Source organism: Pleurodeles waltl, chromosome 1_2 (assembly GCF_031143425.1).
Source record: "Pleurodeles waltl isolate 20211129_DDA chromosome 1_2, aPleWal1.hap1.20221129, whole genome shotgun sequence".
Classification (NCBI taxonomy): Eukaryota; Metazoa; Chordata; class Amphibia; order Caudata; family Salamandridae; genus Pleurodeles; species Pleurodeles waltl.
The window spans coordinates 1,287,426,712-1,287,451,114 of NC_090437.1; the positions used below are offsets into that span (position 1 = coordinate 1,287,426,712).

The 24,403-nt window shown below is 46.3% G+C and overlaps 1 protein-coding gene across 2 annotated transcripts in view; it reads left to right on the forward strand.

Annotated features, from left to right (window-relative positions):
• ATRN (attractin) overlaps positions 1 to 24,403 on the forward strand; it is a 670,776-nt gene that overhangs the window by 158,011 nt on the left and 488,362 nt on the right. For both annotated transcript variants that reach the window (XM_069205063.1, XM_069205055.1), the window contains exons 12-14: positions 3,427 to 3,647; positions 6,829 to 6,947; positions 24,115 to 24,253. In XM_069205063.1, coding sequence (XP_069061164.1) covers positions 3,427 to 3,647; positions 6,829 to 6,947; positions 24,115 to 24,253 — 479 coding nt within the window. The remainder of the gene's footprint in view (positions 1 to 3,426; positions 3,648 to 6,828; positions 6,948 to 24,114; positions 24,254 to 24,403) is intronic.

Here is a 24,403-nt window from a genome sequence, read left to right on the forward strand (position 1 = left end):
TAAGCAGCAACTGACTTTGCCCCTAACCCTGCCAGCTGTCCTTGACAACTGCGCCAAAGTCAGCTCGTCTTGCAGCTGCTCTGCTTCCAAAAGCTTGCGAGGATTGCCAGGCCTTCAAGCAACCACAAGCATTTCCCTTGGAGCGTCCCCTGTGGAGTAGCAGGCCTATTCCTTTGCACCCTGCAGGCACCCAAGAAGAACCATGAGAGCCCCAGACTGTGGAAAACCCAACACCAAAAAGTACCACAGAATCTGAGCCCTCCAACCGGAGTCAAAGTGGGCCAAAGGTGCCAGCGAGGTCCTGAGACCCTCCAGTGCTGAACCCACCTTGGGTTTGGCTATATTGGTCACCCAGTCACCTCCTTTGTGCAGGAACCAAGAACTTTGAGAAGACTTCATGATGCAACCCTGCCGGACAAAGCACTACTGCATAGGCACCCTCGGCCTGAGTTGCCATGTACCAACTGTGTCTGTGTGCTTAAGATCCTCAAGGTATGAGCCCCCCTTTGGGTTCAGCCAGATTGGTCCTCAAGTCCCTACTTGAAGCCTCTTTTCCCCAGGGTCTTTTCCTGTTAAAGTGAATGGGACGCTGTATAGCACCTCTGCACCTGGACACCCCAGTGCCTCCCGAAGTGACCTCTTGGTGCTGCATTGTACCTTGCCCCATACTTCAAACTCAGGAAGAACATTCCTGTAAGTTTTTGCTAGGTGCCCAAATGCAGTTTGTTTATTTTACCATAGGATAACATTATGGCACCCAAAGCTGAAAAGGACCTTTGCACCCGGGTGCCCTGTAGCCGACTGAGGTGACCTGGTGGTGCTGCCTTGGACCTTGACCCATATTCACCTTAACTCCCGAAGACTGGTTTTGTAACTTGTTGCTAAATTCCCGATTACAGTATATGTTTTGTTTTTTCCTCATAGGATTACATCAGGGCACCCGATGCTGAAAAGCACCTCTGCGCTTGGATGCAATAGTCAATACAGGTGTATTTTATTGTGATTTAAAAATTGATAACTCAACAAGTACTTGCCTGATTACGATGATCCAGGTATCTAAATATATATATATATATATATATATATATATATATATATATATATATATATATATAAATCAGTGTTATTTTTATTAGTTGGTGTTGGATTTCTTTGAGTGTTTCTCTCTTACTGGCTCTTTGTTTGCAATTGATACTTAACACACTATCCTCTGATAAGCCTAAGCTGCTTACCCACACTACCACAAAAAAAGAGCATTTGGGGTTATTTGCACCCCTTTCAGCCAATAAGGGTCGGCCTGGGTTATCTGTATAGTGTCCCCTTACATTGGTACACTACATAGATAGCCAACTTCCTATTGGTGGTGCTGAATCTTTTGGGTTCCGGTGGGTAGAGTTGAGATGTAGAATTGATTTTTAGCGTTCTGGGATAGGGAAGAGTCTAGGTGTGGTGAGGGGTTTTAAGGGGTCCGGGATGGATGGGGTTTAGGCAAAGAATGGGATTTTTACAGTTCAGGAATCTGAGTTTGGGAGTAGTGAGGGATTTTGAGGTTTGGCGATGGGTGGAATGCAGGGCAATAAAGGGCTTTTAGGGTTCATGGTGGGTTTAGTTTAGGGGTCAGGGATGTGCATAATTTAGGTGACGTAAAGAGTTTTTAGGTTTCTAGAATAAGTGGCGTTTAGTGATAGTCATGTTGATTTGTATAGTGCACTCATCACATGAGGGTATCCAGGCACTTGGGAAGGTGTGTGGTCCCCAAAGTAATTTTACAAAGAGCCAAGTCTTCAGCTTCTTGCATAACTCAAGAAGTGAGGTGGAGACTGTGTTGAGGGAGATCGTTCCATGATCCGGGTGCGATGTAGGAGAATAAGTGACCTCCAGTTTCGCTTTTGCAGATGCAGGGAGTGTGTGTGCCTTTAAGGTTCAGGGATGGGTGTAATTTAGCTGTAGTGTGGGGTTAGAGGACAAGGATTGATGGTATTTAGAGTTAGTGAGGGGTGGCACTTAGAGTGCAGTAGTCAAGTGTTCTCCTTACAGAAAGACTGCATAGAGGTTTAAGAATGAGGTTCTCTAGCGATAGAAGAGCCGCATCAGCAGAGAAGACTACAGGTGACAACAGACTTCGGCCCAGCCCTACTGGCCTGTCTTCAGCTTCAAGAATCCTGCTACAAGAAGATGACTCGTCCTACAGGACCAGCAACCTCTGCAAACCCCGAAAGGACTGCCTGCCTACCCAATGACCAAGATTCGCCCAAGGACACCAGCCCTGTCCAAAAGATACCTCCAGAAGAATTCCAGAACTGCCCCAGATCTGTGAGTCCAGCCCTGCCCCAGATCTGTGAGTCCAGCCCTGCCCCCTGACATCTCTTCTGCCCCGATCTAAACTCCCCCAGGTCAGTGTCCTGAAATTGAGGCTAATTACCTGCGAGCAGTTTTTCTGAGCGCCCCCTCTCCATAGGATTCCACTGGGCACCCAACATCAAATCAATTTTGGCCTCTGCACCCGGTCAGCCCTGTGTTGCTGCTGCAGCTAGTAGAAGCATTACTGGGAGGTTCTCTAAGGAGCCCCCAAAGTGCATGGAATCATGCCACCAATACTGGCATTAGTATTAGGGTATGATTCCATCATGTTTGATACCAAACATGCCTGGGTTCGGAGTTACCATTATTTACCTGGACCACAGGTCCTGTGGCCAGTACACGGGTAAAATGTCTTCCACGCACGTACAAAGTCCAGTGTAATGGAGCTGGGGTTCTTAGGGGCACCTCTGCTCACGCCGGGGGTGCCTTCACACACGGGTACCTGCACCCTGCCTTCTGGGCTAGGAGGGCTTACCATAGGGGTGACTTACAGTGACCTGGTGTAGTGACCTGTGGTGAAAGGGTGCATGCACCTTTCCACGCAGGCTACAATGGCAGGCCTGCAGTCACATTTTGTATGGCGGCACAATACATCCTGCAGCCCTTGGGGAACCTCTTGTGCCCCAATGCCCTCAGTACGTAAGTGCCATATACTAGGGACTTGCATGGGGGCACCAGTATGCAAATGTGGGGTGTGGAAATTTCTAAGCAACCAAATTTAGAGGGAGAGAGCTCAGTCACTGGGGTTCTGGTTACCATTATGTAGCTGGACATGACGGGTGGTGACCTGTGTCCAGTAAATGGGCAAAATGGCTTCCCCGCACATACGAAGTCCAGTGTAATGGAGCTAGGGTAATGTAATGTTAAGACACCTACAATGCAGAATCAAGAGTACAAGCAAGTAACTATCTCTTACCTTGTTTCAGTTAATGCACATCATTCTGATCAGTCATGTGATGATTTATACCTGTGCTTTTGAGTTGATTATTGTGCTTGTAGGCACTGTGAGAAACGTGTGATTGATGAAAGAACTGAACGTCTCTGTTTTTTTCTTCTTCTTTTCAGCACCATGTATGTGTTCGGAGGTTTTAATAGTCTGCTACTTAGCGACATTCTCATGTTTACTCCAGAGAGTTGTGAAGCTTTCTTAAATCGAAATTCATGTTTGGGTGCAGGACCAGGTATCAGATGTGTGTGGAACAGCAACCTTTCCATTTGTTTCCCTTGGGAATTTGCTACACCAGAAGAAGAGGAGCACATCATCTCCTTGTGTCCCACCAAAACAAGTATGTTATGACATTTGTATATTCATGATATTTGTTTCCAGTCAAAACATGCTCTTACAGTATAAAATAAGTTTAATGGCTAAATTGGAGTTTAGTGTGATGCTCTGAAAATGTAATTTTGCAATGTGAATCTTTTCTGGATTCTCATGCTGTGCATTATTCCGCCACCTAGTGGTTGGGTCTGAAATTCTCTAGTATTTTGCAGTCCTTCCTTTTGGTTGTGTTTTTTTTTTTTCTTTTGTTTTTCTTGTACAATGTCCTTCTCTTTCTTGTTTTTTTGTTTGTGGGTGTCGACGATACCTCACCATTTTGTGTCCTTGTCATGCCTCCTCTGGAAGCTTCCACGTTTGTTCGCCATCTTCAGATTTTTATTTTATTTTTTGCCTCCTTCGGGTCTGGAAGCCTGCTGAAGGATCTCCAACCAAGAGAAAAAGATTGCAGTGTAAAAGTTGAGGAGATCTCTGAAGAAGTTACTGGGGTCATCTACATCATGGACAGTTGCCAGAAAGGAGAAAAATTAGCATATTCTGGAAACTTCGGACAATGCCCGTTTAGGGAGTTCCCTGAAGGGCCTAGATGGAGGAGAGACAATTTCAGTTCTGTAAGAACTGCTGCCACAAGTTTCCGAAGGACGCTCACCCGGTTGGTAACCTCTTCCTCCTGGTTGATCACCAGACTGCAACACATGCTCAGCATTCGCACCAAAGGAGCTAAGGATAAGAGAGAGACAGAGGAAAGCTCACCACAACATGCAAAACCAGCAGGCTAGGCCTCTCTAGTGAAGAGGAGGACAATATTGCCAGAAAAAGCAACTGGGGGAGAGACATCTGACGCAGAGATGAAGTTCGTAGAGGCTGCACAGCCATTGAAGAAGAAGTAAGAGGAGGTAAGAGAAACTCTGATCCTTAAAAATAAAATCAGCTGAGTTGAAAAACACTGACTCCCGAATATCAAAGGGCGCCGTCTCATCAAAACATGTGCTCCCTACAGGCATGTACTGAGAGAAGGTGTCCCACAGATCCCTCGAAGGGGGATCAAGTGGAGAGAAGACTCCTGATAATCCCAAAGTATCAAAGTACAATTTGGTTAAAGACGTTGGAGCGTCGAAAAGAAATTGTTCAAAAATGGACCACCGAAGCTCGACAACCACTACATTGTGGGCAGAAGCTTCCATAGACAAGAGTAAGACTCCCTCGACCCCAACAAACAGGTCACCGAATTGGAGAAGCGGAAAAGGCTGAAATATCTGTGTTCCTACAGAAAAAGGAGTTCTTAGACAACCTCAGAGGCTTCAGAATTCCTCTGAAGGCTTCAACACACGAGGAGTTTGAGGAAAAGGAGGTTGAGGATTTTGACTCCCACTCCTGACCCTCAGGGAGAGGAGGAAGAGCACTTATGCGACTAAGAAGAGGAATCAATCACGAAAAGCTTTCACAACTCGGCCGCTGAATACACAAACCAATGGCAGAAGTTAGAAACTGACTCCCAAGAAGAAGGGGTAGACATTTACCCCTTGAGCCTTTCACCTCCAGACGATGTAGGTATGTACAACCAAGTCATCAAACAGGCCGCTGATAAATTCGGGGTCCAGCTGGAGGAAGAAAAGCCACAATCATGCTTTCTCCTGGAAACACTAATTCCAACACAGCAAGAAACCAATTCTTACTAATGCTCCCTAGTGTTTTGGATCAAGGGAGGGTAGTCTTCCAGCAGCCTACCTCTTGCAGGGGTTAACTTCAAGAGCAGAAAAGAAATATAAAAAATGTACATAGGATCCACCTTACATTAAAGGCTCAGTACCAGCAGACTCAATCAGTCTTGACGGCAGGGAAAATAGCAAATGTACCGACAACAGTGGGCCCTGCTCCTGAGAAGGTAAGCAGAAAAGATGGAACTCATGGTAAAAAAGCTGGACCGTAGTGCGGTTAACCAATGGCAGATGGCCAACTCCAATGCAGTATTGATTCGACATTCACATCAACATTGGGAGGCTGTTGGAGTAGTTATGGAACACCTCACAGACAGTACAAAAAAACGAGCAGCACACTTGGTGGAAAGTGGCAAAAACATTGCACATACATGCCTCAAGTTGGCTTTGAATGCAGCTGATACATCAGGTGATGATGGGAATAACCATCAGGAGACACTCATGGCTTCAAATTTCGGGCTTCAAGCTAGAGGTGCAGGCTAACTTCTTCAATAGCCCTTTCAGCGGAGAACAACTTTTTGGCAGCTCAGTGAACAACAAACTAAACCAATTAAAAAAAGGACAACGAGATGGCCAAATCAATGGGCGCCCTGCAATACAGGGGAGGAATACGCAGGGTATCTGCACCTCTATGCAGACCTGTTGGAGGAGAGAGATTTCAGACAGGCAGCAGCCATCAATGCTTCCTGTGATTCCCTTGGGTTCCCAACAAGGATGGAAGAGGCGGAGCAAGGGTCAGCCCCAGAAGGGTGGAACAAACCCCTCCCATAAATGACTCCGCACATACAGAAAGCCTCCCACACAACATCAAAGAAGGGCAGGAACATTGACTACAAAGACAACATCAAGCATCAATCTTACCTACATACAAAAGCAATAGGAGGCAAATTAAAACATTTCCTTCAGGAATGGAGGAAAATAACTTCAGACAAATGGATTCTAAACTTCATCAATTTCGGATATTGCATAGAATTTCTAAAAACACCACCAGGGAGGAGCCCAAAGAGGAGAATACACACCACAGATATGCTGAATGTGTGATTGTCGGAAAATTGATTAGCAGCACTATTTCTCCATTATTGAGAAAGTCAAGAGTCTAAAGTTAAAATGTATGTGAATGAATGGGAAAATACATGTAGAATCCTATTTGAAATTGTAGGATATGAAAATATTATTTGCAACTTACATAAGTAAATGGTATTAAGAAAGGAATATTAGAAAAAACCTAAATGGTAGACATCCAGGATATGGCAAATAACATCCAAGCATGACACCTAGAACCTTCTTAAGGTTTTTTTATTGGGTGCCTTATACTTTGTAGATTAATTTTTGCAATATATATTATGTGAAACAGTAATCCTAAATATAGCTCTGCACATGAAAAACTGTTCTAAACTGGCAATTGATTCTGTATTCAGTAGTAACCTATATTGAATAACTCCTAACTTGTACTCTGTGTCTCTCCCCACATAGATGCTGACAATGAAAAATGTGATCAATATACAGATTGCTGTAGCTGTACAGCAAATACAAATGGCTGTCAGTGGTGTGACAAGTGTATCTCATTGAACAGTAACTGCACAGAGACCCCGGTAAGATTGTGGTGTTCTTTAAAGGCCACGGAGGTGGCATTGTTTAATAATCCTATTATATTTAACCTGTACTCATTGACACAGCAATGGTTTTGTAAATTATTGTATTAGAGACCGACTTTTGTGGCATTTTCCATTTGAATTCATTTTATGTCCATTTATTTTACATGCAGTATGCCTACACCCTCGGACATTTTTTGGGAGACTCATGTTTTAGAGCTCCTTTCCTGTTTGCAAAATATACTGTTGTTATAATGCCTGCCCCCTTCCCATGCATCATCAACCATCTTAGCACAGCTCCTCTTTAATCCTCTCCTTGGTTGAAATGAAGTGCTCTTTTAGATTTGATTTGAATTTTCCTAAAGTGCAGCAATACCACAGGCGTCTTGGCGTTAACAAGACCCTAAGACAGACCAAACCGAATAGTGGTAGAAATTAAAGGGTAAAAGAAACCAGCCACAATTTTAACTGTTTATTGGACCTCAACCTTGTGTAGTGACCCGTAGTGAAAGGGAGCATGCAACCTTTTCAGTCAGGCTGCAAATGGCAGGCATGCAGACACAGTTTGAATGGGCACCCATGGGTGGCATAATACATGCTGCAGCACATGGGGGGGATCCACGGGTGTACCAGTGCCCTCGGTACCTAAGTACCATCTACCAGGGGCTTACAGGTATACACCCCTATGCCAATTGTGGGGTGTAAAAAGTACCATGACAACCACATTTAGAGGAGAGAGCCTAATCACTGTGGTCCTGATTAGCAGGATGCCAGCAGAAACAGTGTAAGCACAATGACATCAGGCACACAATTGGAGGGTAACCACCCAGAACGAGGGGACTTTCTTACAGGCTTTGTACAAGAAACTGTATGCAAGACATTCTGTTTATTTGTTAAGATCTCAGATCAGCAGTTTATTATTTACAATTTCTAAAGCGCACTGACTTCCAAAAAGATTCTATGGCACTACTGGAAATGGGCAAGACCACTAAAACGGGCCAGAAAGAAGTCACTCTAAGATGGCCATCTAAAATAAACTCTTTAGGTGCTGCTGGACGAGAGTCTATAGTGGAGTTCATGGAATATGAGAGTTGATTCCAAAATATGGTTGCTAATTAGGAAAAGAATAATCCTTGGCGTGAACTGTACAAACTCAGTTGACTTGAAGATTTTAAAGAGTGACTGAAACAAACAGATCCATTAGGAGTGCAGGATATACATTGTTCCAGCAGATAACTGGGATCAGCCCTATGTAAGCCATATGACAGATGTATTGGGTTCATAAACAAGGTGCGCTTACATACTGGTAGCTGTTAAAGTGCACAGAGATGGAGTCCTTAGCAGAAAGACCTAATGTCAGTTGGGGTGTGAAATTCAGAACACTGTTGCAGTTGAGTAACAGTGTGTGAAGGGTAACTAAGAAGATCATTTCAATAGTCCAATAAGCTGTTGCACAACTTCTTGGTGCAGTTTTTTTTTTTCTTACAGAAAGGGGAGAACCCTACTAAGAAGAGGAATCAAGTTGAGTCCCTATTAGCTTGCTTTTCATAGGAGAGTGAGGCATCAAAATTAGATTCTCCCATCACCCCCCACCCCCCCCCCAGACCAGTTGGGAACTGTGGGAGATACATTTCGAGTGGAACCAAGCTCTGACCATCATGCAGAGATATTCGGATCATTATTTAAAACCAGGCTCTTATGATTAAGCTTTAAGGAACTCAGTTTCATCCAGGCTGGATTCAGTCTCCTGGCTAATAGTGACTGGTAGTTGCATGTCATCTGCTTATGCCAGGAAAGAAGAATCAAGGGTGTGTATAAGAGAAACAAGAGGAAGCATAAACAGATTGACACGTGTGGGACTCCGTGCTGAGCCCTGGGACACAACACAAGTAATATCAAGCTATAAATCTTACTAAAAGCAGCAAAGATTTGTGGGCCAGAGGCATTAGGCATGATGGGTTTTTACAAGATTCATCTTTTTTTTTTTTAAATTGTCAAGGTTCGAACCTGGAGATGGAAATGAAGATTATGCCATTGCTGTTTTATTTCACGTTTTTGGTCCTCCAACAAAAAAATAATATGTAGTCTTAGACAATTTATATTAGTGAGAGGAAATACCAGTTCTGTTTATCTGTCATTCACAGATAATGCAGAGCTGCTATTAACAGTGGCCTCACTTGCAAAGATCTCATCCCCAAAACCCAGATACCGTCAGGACTAGAGATGAAAATGCATGCAGACTTCAGCTACTTGGGGAAAACCATCTTCTTTGGGGTCTTAGTGACTTTCTCTTTTTGTTCAGTACCACAACACAGGCCAGGGTTATGGATTACTGTTAGATTTGAAGGAAGACCACAATGGGTGGTTTCTGGGCAAAAGATTGGGATCAGGTAGCAATCAGACATTTTATTAGTACTCCAAACTGCTTTAGTTTATCCTTTGCGGCATGCAGCAGGATCAGACATTTCTTTCAGGGTGGTGGGCCATTACATTCAACTAATGGATCCTCCAGATCATCTAAAAAAGTCTATGCCCTACCATTCTTTTCAGGACCACCCCCAACTCCCTTCTACAAAAAACCGAATTTCGAAGGAGTGCCTATCAATCTTGATGGAGGTAAAGGTTCTGTTGGCCAGAGGGGCCATCAACAGGATGCCAGCCTCTGAAGTAGACAGGGTACTACTCCTTTTACTTCCCTGTGCTGAAAAGAAGACCAAAGCATTTGCTCTTTCTTGGATCTTCACTCTCTGAATGCCTTCCCCCTGGACGGTCAAATTTAAAATGCTCACTTTGGCCCAAGTTCTGTCTGCCCTGGATCCTGCTGACTAGATGGTGACCTTTGTCTTGGAGGATGCATACTTTTGCGTGCGTTTCGTGCAATCCCACAGATGTTCACTGTGGTTTATGGTCTTCCAGGAACAAATTCAGAGTGCTCCCCTACGACCTTACTAGTGCCCCTCAGATATTCACAAAAATGATGGCGGTGGTTGCTGCCGAACATTTGAGGTCAGGGTTCCAATTTTTGTTTCCCTATTTTGATGACTAGCTATTGAAAGTGGACTCTCCAGTCAGTAGTGGACTTCCTCGAGACCGCAGCAAGCCTCCTTACATTTTTTGGGGTTCTCGATCAACGAGCCAAAGTCACACCTGCCTCCTTTGAAGAGGCTTCCTTTTATACAAGCTGTTCTGGACATGGTGCATTTCAGAGTCTTATCTCTGCCTCAGCAAGTCAGGACATTTGGGCTGTGATCCTGATTCATCGTCTGTCCTGGGTCTTGGTAAAAGCAGCACTTAGCCTTTTTGGCCTGTTGACCTCCTACATCCTGCTGGTCTGTTATGCTCGGTGGCATATGTAGGCTCTGTAGTGGGATCTGCAGTCTGTGGCTTCAGAGATAAGAAATTTAATGAAAAACTCTTATAGAGCACAACATATACCCAAACTGGCATCAAGGTGCTAGAAGCCTGATATAACCAAAATTGCCAAAAGAAAACGGAAATTTAAGATCCCATATCCTCTGGAAAGTAAAGAGCTATGTTATAGGCTATTTCTTAAACAACACATGATTTACAGTCTCTGCATCATGAGCAGACATGCAATTTCACAGTTTAGCTGTGGCAACGGAGAAGGATCTGCAACCCCGTCTCGCATAGTGACACCTTGGCACCCTCACCAGGTTACGACAAGCTGAACAAAGTGTCCCAATAGGGGCATACCAATAAGACTTGGATCTGATGAACTGAGGGCCCTGATTAGAAAGGGTCTTGTGAGCAATACTCAGGGACTTAAAAATATTTTTTTCACCAGGAGCCAGTGCAACTTTGAGTTCTTGGCATTTGGCAATATTGAGAATACGCTGGGCTGCTGTATTTTAGACTATCTGAAGTTTTACCGAGATTTCATTTAAGTTACGATGCAAAGCATTACAGTAGTAGAGTTGTGATGAAATGAAGGCAAAGACTACTGTATTCTGTGCTAAAATTGGAATATAGGGAATTTTTGTTTTTGTTCAAGCATGAGAAAACTGCAGTTGACCCTACCGTCAAAATGAAATTGCTGGTCGGAGATAACCCTAAGATTTTTAGCAGAATTAGCAGGAGAAAGGGGAGACCCCAGCACCTCAGATCAACATTTATTATTCCACACAGAAGTGTGGCAGTCAAAGATGGGGACCTCTGTTTTATCAGCTTTCAACTATAAGCAATTATCCTTCATCCAAGGAAGATGAAGACCTGTTGAATGTTGTCCAGATTTCAGAAGAAACTGCACAAAATCTGCGGTGGTGGCTGCTAGATGGCAACTTTACCAGCAGCAGACTTCTCTCTTCCCCACCCAAAGTTGTAAGTATTGACTGATAAGTCCCTGCTGGACTGGGACAGTCTTCTGGGAGAGGAGGAATCGGAGGTCTCTGGCAGAAGCCTTGCACCACATTTAATCTGTTAATGTTCAGGGACATTCGCCTGGAGTTGAAAGACTTCCTGCCATCCATCAAGGGAAGACAGGTTTTGGACAGTCTCCACCACTAAAATCAGAGCAGAGTGGAGTCCTCAGTGTGGTGCCAAAAAACACTGTCTCTGAAGTTGGCTGAACATCATGGCATTTCCCTGATCTTGAGCCACCTGGTGGGATCCTTAAATGCTAGAGCTGACAACCTCAGCTGGTGGTGCCTGCCGGATCACTAACGGCAGCTGCATTTCAAAATGGGTGGTCCATGACATCTTCAGACAGTGGGGAGAGCCCTGGCTGTAAGTTTTTGCCTCTAACATGTAGTGTCATGATTTCTGAGAATGTTTCCAAGAATATTGTCTGTGGGAGACTGTTTATGATAGTGGAGCGCTGGACTCCAGTAAGCCTCCCCACCTACCTCTCTTGCCCTGAGTTCTGAAGATTAGAGTCTTCTGTGCCCAAGTCAACTTAGTGGCTCCAGATTGGGCCAGAAGAGTGTGGTACCCAGGGCTACCGGCCATGAGCATTTTGTTTCTTCCTCCAGTTATACTTCTACTTCAGGTGTTTCTTCTGTTGCAGCAGCAGGTCATGGTCTGCTCTCAGGCTTCGATCTACCACCCGAAGCATTGGGTCACAGTTGGTCTCCTTTGTACTCCCTTCCAAAGCCGGTTATTTAATTTTGGCAGCTACGTGACATTCCATAAAATCAGTGTATCCTGGAATAAGTTTTTGGCTTGATGCAACACTCACCAGCTGGATCCGTAGGGAGCCAGACTGTTGGATTCATTGTGTTTTTAATCTTCAGCCCAGCGACGACTTGCCGTAATCACTGTCAGAGTATCTGTCTGCGCTTTCGGTCTTTTGCTTTTGCCGGACCAGCCGTCCTTGTTCAAATAATCTGTTTTGATGTGTTTTCTTAAAGGTTTGCGCCAAACCCTTTGTGATGCCACATTGAGACTTCTATTTGGTTCTCACTTTCCATCCATTTCAAGGCAATGCACAAATTTATTTTCCAGCTTACTAGCCTAGCTGTAAAATAACTGTGGACTAAAGCCAGTAATGTTTGTCCTTTTTAAAGCTGTGCATAAAGAAAAGTTTATATTGTCATGTAAATTTCTTAATTTTTGGTAAACATTTTCATTTGATACATGAGTTGGCAAAATGCAGATTTTGTTTTCCATTAGTTTCTTTCATAGTTTTCTGTAGAGAAACTAGTTTTCAGTAGATACCCTTTCTTTCAAAAGTGGTGTCAGGCTTTTATTTGAATCAGTTTGTGAAATTAACTTGTATTTACTGTCATCTTTAATTTTACTTTAAATAGTTTTTCTATACTTTGGAAGTGGTACCTTGCATGATCTAGACAGGTTGTAGGAAGTTGGCTCTGTATGTGCTATTTCAAAGTAAGGAATAGCATGCACAGAGTCCAAGGGTTCCCCTTAGAGGTAAAATAGTGGTAAAAATAGATAATACTAATGCTCTATTTTGTGGTAGTGTGGTCGAGCAGTAGGCTTATCCAAGGAGTAGTGTTAAGCATTTGTTGTACATACACATAGACAATAAATGAGGTACACACACTCAGAGACAAATCCAGCCAATAGGTTTTTATATAGAAAAATATCTTTTCTTAGTTTATTTTAAGAACCACAGGTTCAAATTCTACATGTAATATCTCATTCGAAAGGTATTGCAGGTAAGTACTTTAGGAACTTCAAATCATCAAAATTGCATGTATACTTTTCAAGTTATTGACAAATAGCTGTTTTAAAAGTGGACACTTAGTGCAATTTTCACAGTTCCTAGGGGAGGTAAGTATTTGTTAGATTAACCAGGTAAGTAAGACACTTACAGGGCTCAGTTCTTGGTCCAAGGTAGCCCACCGTTGGGGGTTCAGAGCAACCCCAAAGTCACCACACCAGCAGCTCAGGGCCGGTCAGGTGCAGAGTCCAAAGTGGTGCCCAAAACACATAGGCTAGAATGGAGAGGAGGGGGTGCCCCGGTTCCGGTCTGCTTGCAGGTAAGTCCCCGCGTCTTCGGAGGGCAGACCAGGGGGGTTTTGTAGGGCACCGGGGGGGACACAAGTCCACACAGAAATTTCACCCTCAGCGGCGCGGGGGCGGCCGGGTGCAGTGTAGAAACAAGCGTCGGGTTTGCAATGTTAGTCTATGAGAGATCTCGGGATCTCTTCAGCGCTGCAGGCAGGCAAGGGGGGGGTTCCTCGGGGAAACCTCCACTTGGGCAAGGGAGAGGGACTCCTGGGGGTCACTTCTCCAGTGAAAGTCCGGTCCTTCAGGTCCTGGGGGCTGCGGGTGCAGGGTCTCTCCCAGGTGTCGGGACTTTAGGTTCGGAAGAGTCGCGGTCAGGGGAAGCCTCGGGATTCCCTCTGCAGGCGGCGCTGTGGGGGCTCAGGGGGGACAGGTTTTGGTACTCACAGTATCAGAGTAGTCCTGGGGTCCCTCCTGAGGCGTCGGATCTCCACCAGCCGAGTCGGGGTCGCCGGGTGCAGTGTTGCAAGTCTCACGCTTCTTGCGGGGAGCTTGCAGGGTTCTTTAAAGCTGCTGGAAACAAAGTTGCAGCTTTTCTTGGAGCAGGTCCGCTGTCCTCGGGAGTTTCTTGTCTTTTCGAAGCAGGGGCAGTCCTCAGAGGATGTCGAGGTCGCTGGTCCCTTCGGAAGGCGTCGCTGGAGCAGGATCTTTGGAAGGCAGGAGACAGGCCGGTGAGTTTCTGGAGCCAAGGCAGTTGTCGTCTTCTGGTCTTCCGCTGCAGGGGTTTTCAGCTGGGCAGTCCTTCTTCTTGTTGCAGGAATCTGATTTTCTAGGGTTCAGGGTAGCCCTTAAATACTAAATTTAAGGGCGTGTTTAGGTCTGGGGGGTTAGTAGCCAATGGCTACTAGCCCTGAGGGTGGGTACACCCTCTTTGTGCCTCCTCCCAAGGGGAGGGGGTCACAATCCTAACCCTATTGGGGGAATCCTCCATCTGCAAGATGGAGGATTTCTAAAAGTTAGAGTCACCTCAGCTCAGGACACCTTAGGGGCTGTCCTGACTGGCCAGTGACTCCTCCTTGTTTTTCTCATTATTTTCTCCGGCCTTGCCGCCAAAAGTGGGGCCTGGCCGGAGGGGGCGGGCAACTCCACTAGCTGGAGTGTCCTGCTGGGTTGGCACAAAGGAGGTGAGCCTTTGAGGCTCACCGCCAGGTGTGACAACTCCTGCCTGGGGGAGGTGTTAGCATCTCCACCCAGGGCAGGCTTTGTTACTGGCCTCAGAGTGACAAAGGCACTCTCCCCATGGGGCCAGCAACATGTCTCGGTTTGTGGCAGGCTGCTAAAACTAGTCAGCCTACACAGATAGTCGGTTAAGTTTCAGGGGGCACCTCTAAGGTGCCCTCTGTGGTGTATTTTACAATAAAATGTACACTGGCATCAGTGTGCATTTATTGTGCTGAGAAGTTTGATACCAAACTTCCCAGTTTTCAGTGTAGCCATTATGGTGCTGTGGAGTTCGTGTTTGACAGACTCCCAGACCATATACTCTTATGGCTACCCTGCACTTACAATGTCTAAGGTTTTGTTTAGACACTGTAGGGGTACCATGCTCATGCACTGGTGCCCTCACCTATGGTATAGTGCACCCTGCCTTAGGGCTGTAAGGCCTGCTAGAGGGGTGTCTTATCTATACTGCATAGGCAGTGAGAGGCTGGCATGGCACCCTGAGGGGAGTGCCATGTCGACTTACTCGTTTTGTCCTCACTAGCACACACAAGCTGGCAAGCAGTGTGTCTGTGCTGAGTGAGAGGTCTCCAGGGTGGCATAAGACATGCTGCAGCCCTTAGAGACCTTCCTTGGCATCAGGGCCCTTGGTACTAGCAGTACCAGTTACAAGGGACTTATCTGGATGCCAGGGTCTGCCAATTGTGGATACAAAAGTACAGGTTAGGGAAAGAACACTGGTGCTGGGGCCTGGTTAGCAGGCCTCAGCACACTTTCAATTGTAAACATAGCATCAGCAAAGGCAAAAAGTCAGGGGGCAACCATGCCAAGGAGGCATTTCCTTACACAACCCCCCCCCAAACGAAAGAGGATGAGACTAACCTTTCCCAAGAGAGTCTTCATTTTCTAAGTGGAAGAACCTGGAAAGGCCATCTGCATTGGCATGGGCAGTCCCAGGTCTGTGTTCCACTATAAAGTCCATTCCCTGTAGGGAGATGGACCACCTCAACAGTTTAGGATTTTCACCTTTCATTTGCATCAGCCATTTGAGAGGTCTGTGGTCAGTTTGAACTAGGAAGTGAGTCCCAAAGAGGTATGGTCTCAGCTTCTTCAGGGACCAGACCACAGCAAAGGCCTCCCTCTCAATGGCACTCCAACGCTGCTCCCTGGGGAGTAACCTCCTGCTAATGAAAGCAACAGGCTGGTCAAGGCCATCATCATTTGTTTGGGACAAAACTGCCCCTATCCCATGTTCAGAGGCATCAGTCTGCACAATGAACTGCTTAGAATAATCTGGAGCTTTGAGAACTGGTGCTGAGCACATTGCCTGTTTCAGGGTGTCAAAGGCCTGTTGGCAGTCCACAGTCCAGTTCACTTTCTTGGGCATTTTCTTGGAGGTGAGCTCAGTGAGGGCTGTCACAATGGATCCATATCCCTTCACAAACCTCCTGTAGTACCCAGTCAAGCCAAGGAATGCCCTGACTTGAGTCTGGGTTTTTGGAGCTACCCAGTCCAGAATAGTCTGGATCTTGGGTTGGAGTGGCTGAACTTGGCCTCCACCTACAAGGTGTCCCAAGTAAACCACAGTTCCCTGCCCTATCTGGCATTTGGATGCCTTGATAGAGAGGCCTGCAGATTGCAGAGCCTTCAAAACCTTCCTCAGGTGGACCAGGTGATCCTGCCAGGTGGAGCTAAAGACAGCAATATCATCAAGATAAGCTGTGCTAAAGGACTCCAAGCCAGCAAGGACTTGATTCACCAACCTTTGGAAGGTGGCAGGGGCATTCTTTAAACCAAAGGGCATAACAGTAAACTGATAATGCCCATCAGGTGTGGAGAATGCTGTCTTTTCTTTTGCTCCAGGTGCCATTTTTATTTGCCAGTACCCTGCTGTCAAGTCAAAGGTACTTAGAAATTTGGCAGCACCTAATTTATCAATGAGCTCATCAGCTCTTGGAATTGGATGAGCATCTGTCTTGGTGACAGAATTGAGCCCTCTGTAGTCCACACAAAACCTCATCTCTTTCTTTCCATCTGTGGTGTGAGGTTTGGGGACTAAGACCACTGGGCTAGCCCAGGGGCTGTCAGAGCGCTCAATGACTCCCAATTCCAGCATCTTGTGGACTTCCACCTTGATGCTTTCCTTAACATGGTCAGACTGTCTAAAGATTTTGTTCTTGACAGGCATGCTGTCTCCTGTGTCCACATCATGGGTACACAGGTGTGTCTGACCAGGGGTTAAGGAGAAGAGTTCAGGAAACTGTTGTAGGACTCTCCTACAATCAGCTTGCTGTTGGCCAGAGAGGGTGTCTGAGTAGATCACTCCATCTACTGTACCATCTTTTGGGTCTGATGACAGAAGATCAGGGAGAGGTTCACTCTCTGCCTCCTGATCCTCATCTGTTACCATCAACAGATTGACATCAGCCCTGTCGTGGAAGAGCTTAAGGCGGTTTACATGGATCACCCTTTTGGGGCTCCTGCTTGTGCCCAGGTCCACCAAGTAGGTGACCTGACTCTTCCTCTCTAGTACTGGGTAAGGGCCACTCCATTTGTCCTGGAGTGCCCTGGGAGCCACAGGCTCCAGAACCCAGACTTTCTGCCCTGGTTGGAACTCAACCAGTGCAGCCTTTTGGTCATACCAAAACTTCTGGAGCTGTTGGCTGGCCTCAAGGTTTTTGGTTGCCTTTTCCATGTACTCTGCCATTCTAGAGCGAAGGCCAAGTACATAGTCCACTATGTCCTGTTTAGGCTCATGGAGAGGTCTCTCCCAGCCTTCTTTAACAAGGGCAAGTGGTCCCCTTACAGGATGACCAACCAGAAGTTCAAAGGGTGAGAACCCTACTCCCTTCTGTGGTACCTCCCTGTAAGCGAAAAGCAGACATGGCAGGAGGACATCCCATCTCCTTTTGAGTTTTTCTGGGAGCCCCATGATCATGCCTTTTAATGTCTTGTTGAATCTCTCAACTAAGCCATTAGTTTGTGGATGGTAAGGTGTAGTGAATTTATAAGTCACTCCACACTCATTCCACATGTGCTTTAGGTATGCTGACATGAAGTTGGTACCTCTGTCAGACACCACCTCCTTAGGGAAACCCACCCTGGTAAAGATACCAATGAGGGCCTTGGCTACTGCAGGGGCAGTAGTCGCCCTAAGGGGAATAGCTTCAGGATACCTGGTAGCATGATCCACTACTACCAGGATATACATATTTCCTGAGGCTGTGGGAGGTTCCAGTGGACCAACTATGTCCACACCCACTCTTTCAAAGGGCACCCCCACCACTGGAAGTGGAATGAGGGGGGCCTTTGGGTGCCCACCTGTCTTACCACTGGCTTGACAGGTGGGGCAGGAGAGGCAAAACTCCTTAACCATGTTGGACATATTGGGCCAGTAGAAGTGGTTGACTAACCTCTCCCACGTCTTGGTTTGTCCCAAATGTCCAGCAAGGGGAATGTCATGGGCCAATGTTAGGATGAACTCTCTGAACAGCTGAGGCACTACCACTCTCCTAGTGGCACCAGGTTTGGGGTCTCTGGCCTCAGTGTACAGGAGCCCATCTTCCCAATAGACCCTATGTGTTCCATTTTTCTTGCCTTTGGACTCTTCAGCAGCTTGCTGCCTAAGGCCTTCAAGAGAGGGACAGGTTTCTTGTCCCTTACACAGCCCTTCCCTTGAGGGTCCCCCTGGGCCTAAGAGCTCAACCTGATAAGGTTCAAGCTCCAAAGGCTCAGTTCCCTCAGAGGGCAGAACTTCTTCCTGAGAAGAGAGGTTCCCTTTCTTTTGCTGTGTTGCAGTTGGTTTCCCAACTGACTTTCCTGTTCTCTTGGTAGGCTGGGCCATTTTTCCAGACTCCAGCTCTACTTTTTCACCCTGTGCCTTGCATTGTGCTCTTGTTTTCACACACACCAGTTCAGGGATACCCAGCATTGCTGCATGGGTTTTTAGCTCTACCTCAGCCCATGCTGAGGACTCCAGGTCATTTCCAAGCAGACAGTCCACTGGGATATTTGAGGAGACCACCACCTGTTTCAGGCCATTGACCCCTCCCCATTCTAAAGTAACCATTGCCATGGGATGTACTTTTCTCTGATTGTCAGCGTTGGTGACTGTGTAAGTTTTTCCAGTCAGGTATTGGCCAGGGGAAACCAGTTTCTCTGTCACCATGGTGACACTGGCACCTGTATCCCTCAGGCCCTCTATTCTAGTCCCATTAATTAAGAGTTGCTGTCTGTATTTTTGCATGTTAGGCGGCCAGACAGCTAGTGTGGCTAAATCCACCCCACCCTCAGAAACTAGAGTAGCTTCAGTGTGGACCCTGATTTGCTCTGGGCACACTGTTGATCCCACTTGGAGACTAGCCATACCAGTGTTACCTGGATGGGAGTTTGGAGTGGAACCTTTCTTGGGACAGGCCTTGTCTCCAGTTTGGTGTCCATGCTGTTTACAGCTATGACACCAGGCCTTTTTGGGATCAAAGTTTTTACCCTTGTACCCATTGTTTTGTGAAGAGGCTCTGGGCCCACCCTCCTGTGCAGGTTTTTGGGGGCCTGTAGAAGACTCTTTACTATTTTTAGTTTTGGTTGTCTCATCACCCTTCTGCTGGGGAGTCTTTGTGACCCCTTTCTTTTGGTCACCCCCTGTTGAAGTCTTGGACACCCTTGTCTTGACCCAATGGTCCGCCTTCTTTCCCAATTCTTGGGGAGAAATTGGTCCTAGGTCTACCAGATGCTGATGCAGTTTATCATTGAAACAATTACTTAACAGGTGTTCTTTCACAAATAAATTGTACAGCCCATCATAATTACTTACACCACTGCCTTGAATCCAACCATCTAGTGTTTTCACTGAGTAGTCAACAAAGTCAACCCAGGTCTGGCTCGAGGATTTTTGAGCCCCCCTGAACCTAATCCTGTACTCCTCAGTGGAGAATCCAAAGCCCTCAATCAGGGTACCCTTCATGAGGTCATAAGATTCTGCATCTTGGCCAGAGAGTGTGAGGAGTCTATCCCTACACTTTCCTGTGAACATTTCCCAAAGGAGAGCACCCCAGTGAGATCTGTTCACTTTTCTGGTTACACAAGCCCTCTCAAAAGCTGTGAACCATTTGGTGATGTCATCACCATCTTCATATTTAGTTACAATCCCTTTGGGGATTTTCAACATGTCAGGAGAATCTCTGACCCTATTTATGTTGCTGCCACCATTGATGGGTCCTAGGCCCATCTCTTGTCTTTCCCTCTCTATGGCTAGGATCTGTCTTTCCAAAGCCAATCTTTTGGCCATCCTGGCTAACTGGATGTCCTCTTCACTGGAGTTATCCTCAGTGATTTCAGAGTTGTTGGTCCCTCCTGTGAGGGAACCAGCATCTCTGACTATTATTTGTGGAGTCAGGGCTTGAGAAGCCCTGCTCTCCCTAAGTAGGACTGGAGGGGGGGAATTTCCCTCCAAGTCACTATCTTCATCCTCTGAGTTGCCATCCTCAGAGGGGTTGGCCTTTTCAAACTCTGCCAACAGCTCCTGGAGCTGTACTTTGGTAGGTTTGGGGCCCATTGCTATTTTCTTTAGTTTACAGAGTGACCTTAGCTCTCTCATCTGTAGATGGAGGTAAGGTGTGGTGTCGAGTTCCACCACATTCACATCTGTGCTAGACATTATGCTTCTAAAAGTTGGAATACTTTTTAAGAAACTAAAACTGGTTCTAGAATCTAATTCAAACTTTTACAAACTTTTAAACTCTAAAAGAAATGCTAAACAGGATCTAACACAAGGCCCTAGCAGGTCTTTTAAGAATTTAGAAAACTTTTCAAATTGCAAAAATCAATTTCTAATGACAATTTTGGAATTTGTCGTGTGATCAGGTATTGGCTGAGTAGTCCAGCAAATGCAAAGTCTTGTACCCCACCGCTGATCCACCAATGTAGGAAGTTGGCTCTGTATGTGCTATTTCAAAGTAAGGAATAGCATGCACAGAGTCCAAGGGTTCCCCTTAGAGGTAAAATAGTGGTAAAAATAGATAATACTAATGCTCTATTTTGTGGTAGTGTGGTCGAGCAGTAGGCTTATCCAAGGAGTAGTGTTAAGCATTTGTTGTACATACACATAGACAATAAATGAGGTACACACACTCAGAGACAAATCCAGCCAATAGGTTTTTATATAGAAAAATATCTTTTCTTAGTTTATTTTAAGAACCACAGGTTCAAATTCTACATGTAATATCTCATTCGAAAGGTATTGCAGGTAAGTACTTTAGGAACTTCAAATCATCAAAATTGCATGTATACTTTTCAAGTTATTGACAAATAGCTGTTTTAAAAGTGGACACTTAGTGCAATTTTCACAGTTCCTAGGGGAGGTAAGTATTTGTTAGATTAACCAGGTAAGTAAGACACTTACAGGGCTCAGTTCTTGGTCCAAGGTAGCCCACCGTTGGGGGTTCAGAGCAACCCCAAAGTCACCACACCAGCAGCTCAGGGCCGGTCAGGTGCAGAGTCCAAAGTGGTGCCCAAAACACATAGGCTAGAATGGAGAGGAGGGGGTGCCCCGGTTCCGGTCTGCTTGCAGGTAAGTCCCCGCGTCTTCGGAGGGCAGACCAGGGGGGTTTTGTAGGGCACCGGGGGGGACACAAGTCCACACAGAAATTTCACCCTCAGCGGCGCGGGGGCGGCCGGGTGCAGTGTAGAAACAAGCGTCGGGTTTGCAATGTTAGTCTATGAGAGATCTCGGGATCTCTTCAGCGCTGCAGGCAGGCAAGGGGGGGGTTCCTCGGGGAAACCTCCACTTGGGCAAGGGAGAGGGACTCCTGGGGGTCACTTCTCCAGTGAAAGTCCGGTCCTTCAGGTCCTGGGGGCTGCGGGTGCAGGGTCTCTCCCAGGTGTCGGGACTTTAGGTTCGGAAGAGTCGCGGTCAGGGGAAGCCTCGGGATTCCCTCTGCAGGCGGCGCTGTGGGGGCTCAGGGGGGACAGGTTTTGGTACTCACAGTATCAGAGTAGTCCTGGGGTCCCTCCTGAGGCGTCGGATCTCCACCAGCCGAGTCGGGGTCGCCGGGTGCAGTGTTGCAAGTCTCACGCTTCTTGCGGGGAGCTTGCAGGGTTCTTTAAAGCTGCTGGAAACAAAGTTGCAGCTTTTCTTGGAGCAGGTCCGCTGTCCTCGGGAGTTTCTTGTCTTTTCGAAGCAGGGGCAGTCCTCAGAGGATGTCGAGGTCGCTGGTCCCTTCGGAAGGCGTCGCTGGAGCAGGATCTTTGGAAGGCAGGAGACAGGCCGGTGAGTTTCTGGAGCCAAGGCAGTTGTCGTCTTCTGGTCTTCCGCTGCAGGGGTTTTCAGCTGGGCAGTCCTTCTTCTTGTTGCAGGAATCTGATTTTCTAGGGTTCAGGGTAGCCCTTAAATACTAAATTTAAGGGCGTGTTTAGGTCTGGGGGGTTAGTAGCCAATGGCTACTAGCCCTGAGGGTGGGTACACCCTCTTTGTGCCTCCTCCCAAGGGGAGGGGGTCACAATCCTAACCCTATTGGGGGAATCCTCCATCTGCAAGATGGAGGATTTCTAAAAGTTAGAGTCACCTCAGCTCAGGACACCTTAGGGGCTGTCCTGACTGGCCAGTGACTCCTCCTTGTTTTTCTCATTATTTTCTCCGGCCTTGCCGCCAAAAGTGGGGCCTGGCCGGAGGGGGCGGGCAACTCCACTAGCTGGAGTGTCCTGCTGGGTTGGCACAAAGGAGGTGAGCCTTTGAGGCTCACCGCCAGGTGTGACAACTCCTGCCTGGGGGAGGTGTTAGCATCTCCACCCAGGGCAGGCTTTGTTACTGGCCTCAGAGTGACAAAGGCACTCTCCCCATGGGGCCAGCAACATGTCTCGGTTTGTGGCAGGCTGCTAAAACTAGTCAGCCTACACAGATAGTCGGTTAAGTTTCAGGGGGCACCTCTAAGGTGCCCTCTGTGGTGTATTTTACAATAAAATGTACACTGGCATCAGTGTGCATTTATTGTGCTGAGAAGTTTGATACCAAACTTCCCAGTTTTCAGTGTAGCCATTATGGTGCTGTGGAGTTCGTGTTTGACAGACTCCCAGACCATATACTCTTATGGCTACCCTGCACTTACAATGTCTAAGGTTTTGTTTAGACACTGTAGGGGTACCATGCTCATGCACTGGTGCCCTCACCTATGGTATAGTGCACCCTGCCTTAGGGCTGTAAGGCCTGCTAGAGGGGTGTCTTATCTATACTGCATAGGCAGTGAGAGGCTGGCATGGCACCCTGAGGGGAGTGCCATGTCGACTTACTCGTTTTGTCCTCACTAGCACACACAAGCTGGCAAGCAGTGTGTCTGTGCTGAGTGAGAGGTCTCCAGGGTGGCATAAGACATGCTGCAGCCCTTAGAGACCTTCCTTGGCATCAGGGCCCTTGGTACTAGCAGTACCAGTTACAAGGGACTTATCTGGATGCCAGGGTCTGCCAATTGTGGATACAAAAGTACAGGTTAGGGAAAGAACACTGGTGCTGGGGCCTGGTTAGCAGGCCTCAGCACACTTTCAATTGTAAACATAGCATCAGCAAAGGCAAAAAGTCAGGGGGCAACCATGCCAAGGAGGCATTTCCTTACACAGGTTATGAGAAAAAACAAACTACCATTTATTTTCTCTACGTATTGCATGGTGCCAGCTTTTGGCAGATAGGTTACTTCTTGAATGAATACTATTTCCATATTTCCAAATAGTTACCTGAGAGTATAAAGCTCATTTAAAGCAAGTGTAGGGAGCCATGACAGCTTGTTAGCTAACATTCCTGTTACTGATCTGTTTAAAGCTTCTTTGTGGAGGTTGGCTCAAACATCTGCTAAACATTATAGTATAAGTTGTGATGCTTAGTCAGATTTTACCCTATATTGGTAGCCTAAGTGACAGCTTCTTCATAAGAGTAGTTTAATTGTTGTGATCTTCCTTGTTGCGGATACCTACCCATAAAGTTCCCCAGTGTGAAGGCAACGTTGTTTTATTGCTGTGGCCTAGAACTGAGAGTGAGGCACTGTATGTTATTTCCTTACATATCAGTTTTGGAATAGTCACTATGCATCTGTTTTCAGTCCCCAATGGCATTAGCCTGTGGTCAGAAAGCACCTTGACCACATTTCTGTAAAGATGCCATCAAGAGATATGCGGATCTACAAGTTGCAAAAGTGTATTTATCTAACATTCCTGAGGTTTGAGTTGCTAATCAGATGACTGCCTTATATTTGAGAGAATGTACTGGTAGATCGTCAGCTGATGATCGCATAATGGCTTAAAATGTGTCAACATTGATACTGTCTGGGGCATGGTTAATTTGAAGTGCGGTGGATGAGTTAAAAGAAAGGAAACCAGCACTGGCAGAAGAGTCTTGTCAGAGGAAGGGTCTGAGGGGGATTTCTAGAACTAATCCCAGGCAGCACTTTTGAGTTGTTGTTTGAAACAGCTTCTCATACACCATTTTATATTAAAAATTAACTAGGAAAATTCTTCTTGTGACCATTTTTTCTTTTAGGGTCCCGTTACTAAGTGTGATAACTGCACAAAGGACAATCCAGGGTACCACTGCACCAAAAAAACAAGCTGTAAGAGCTGTGCCATGGACCAGAACTGTCAGTGGGAGCCCAGGAACCAAGAGTGCATAGCATTGCCAGGTATGTGACAACTAACAAATATTTGTAATATGAGCAAGATCTCTTCTCACGCTTAGTCTTGCATCTAAATGATTATTTCCAATGCAGTTTGTACTTGTAGATTACTTTGTCTTTTGAATCCTTGTAAGGAAATGGCTCCCTGTTGTAGTT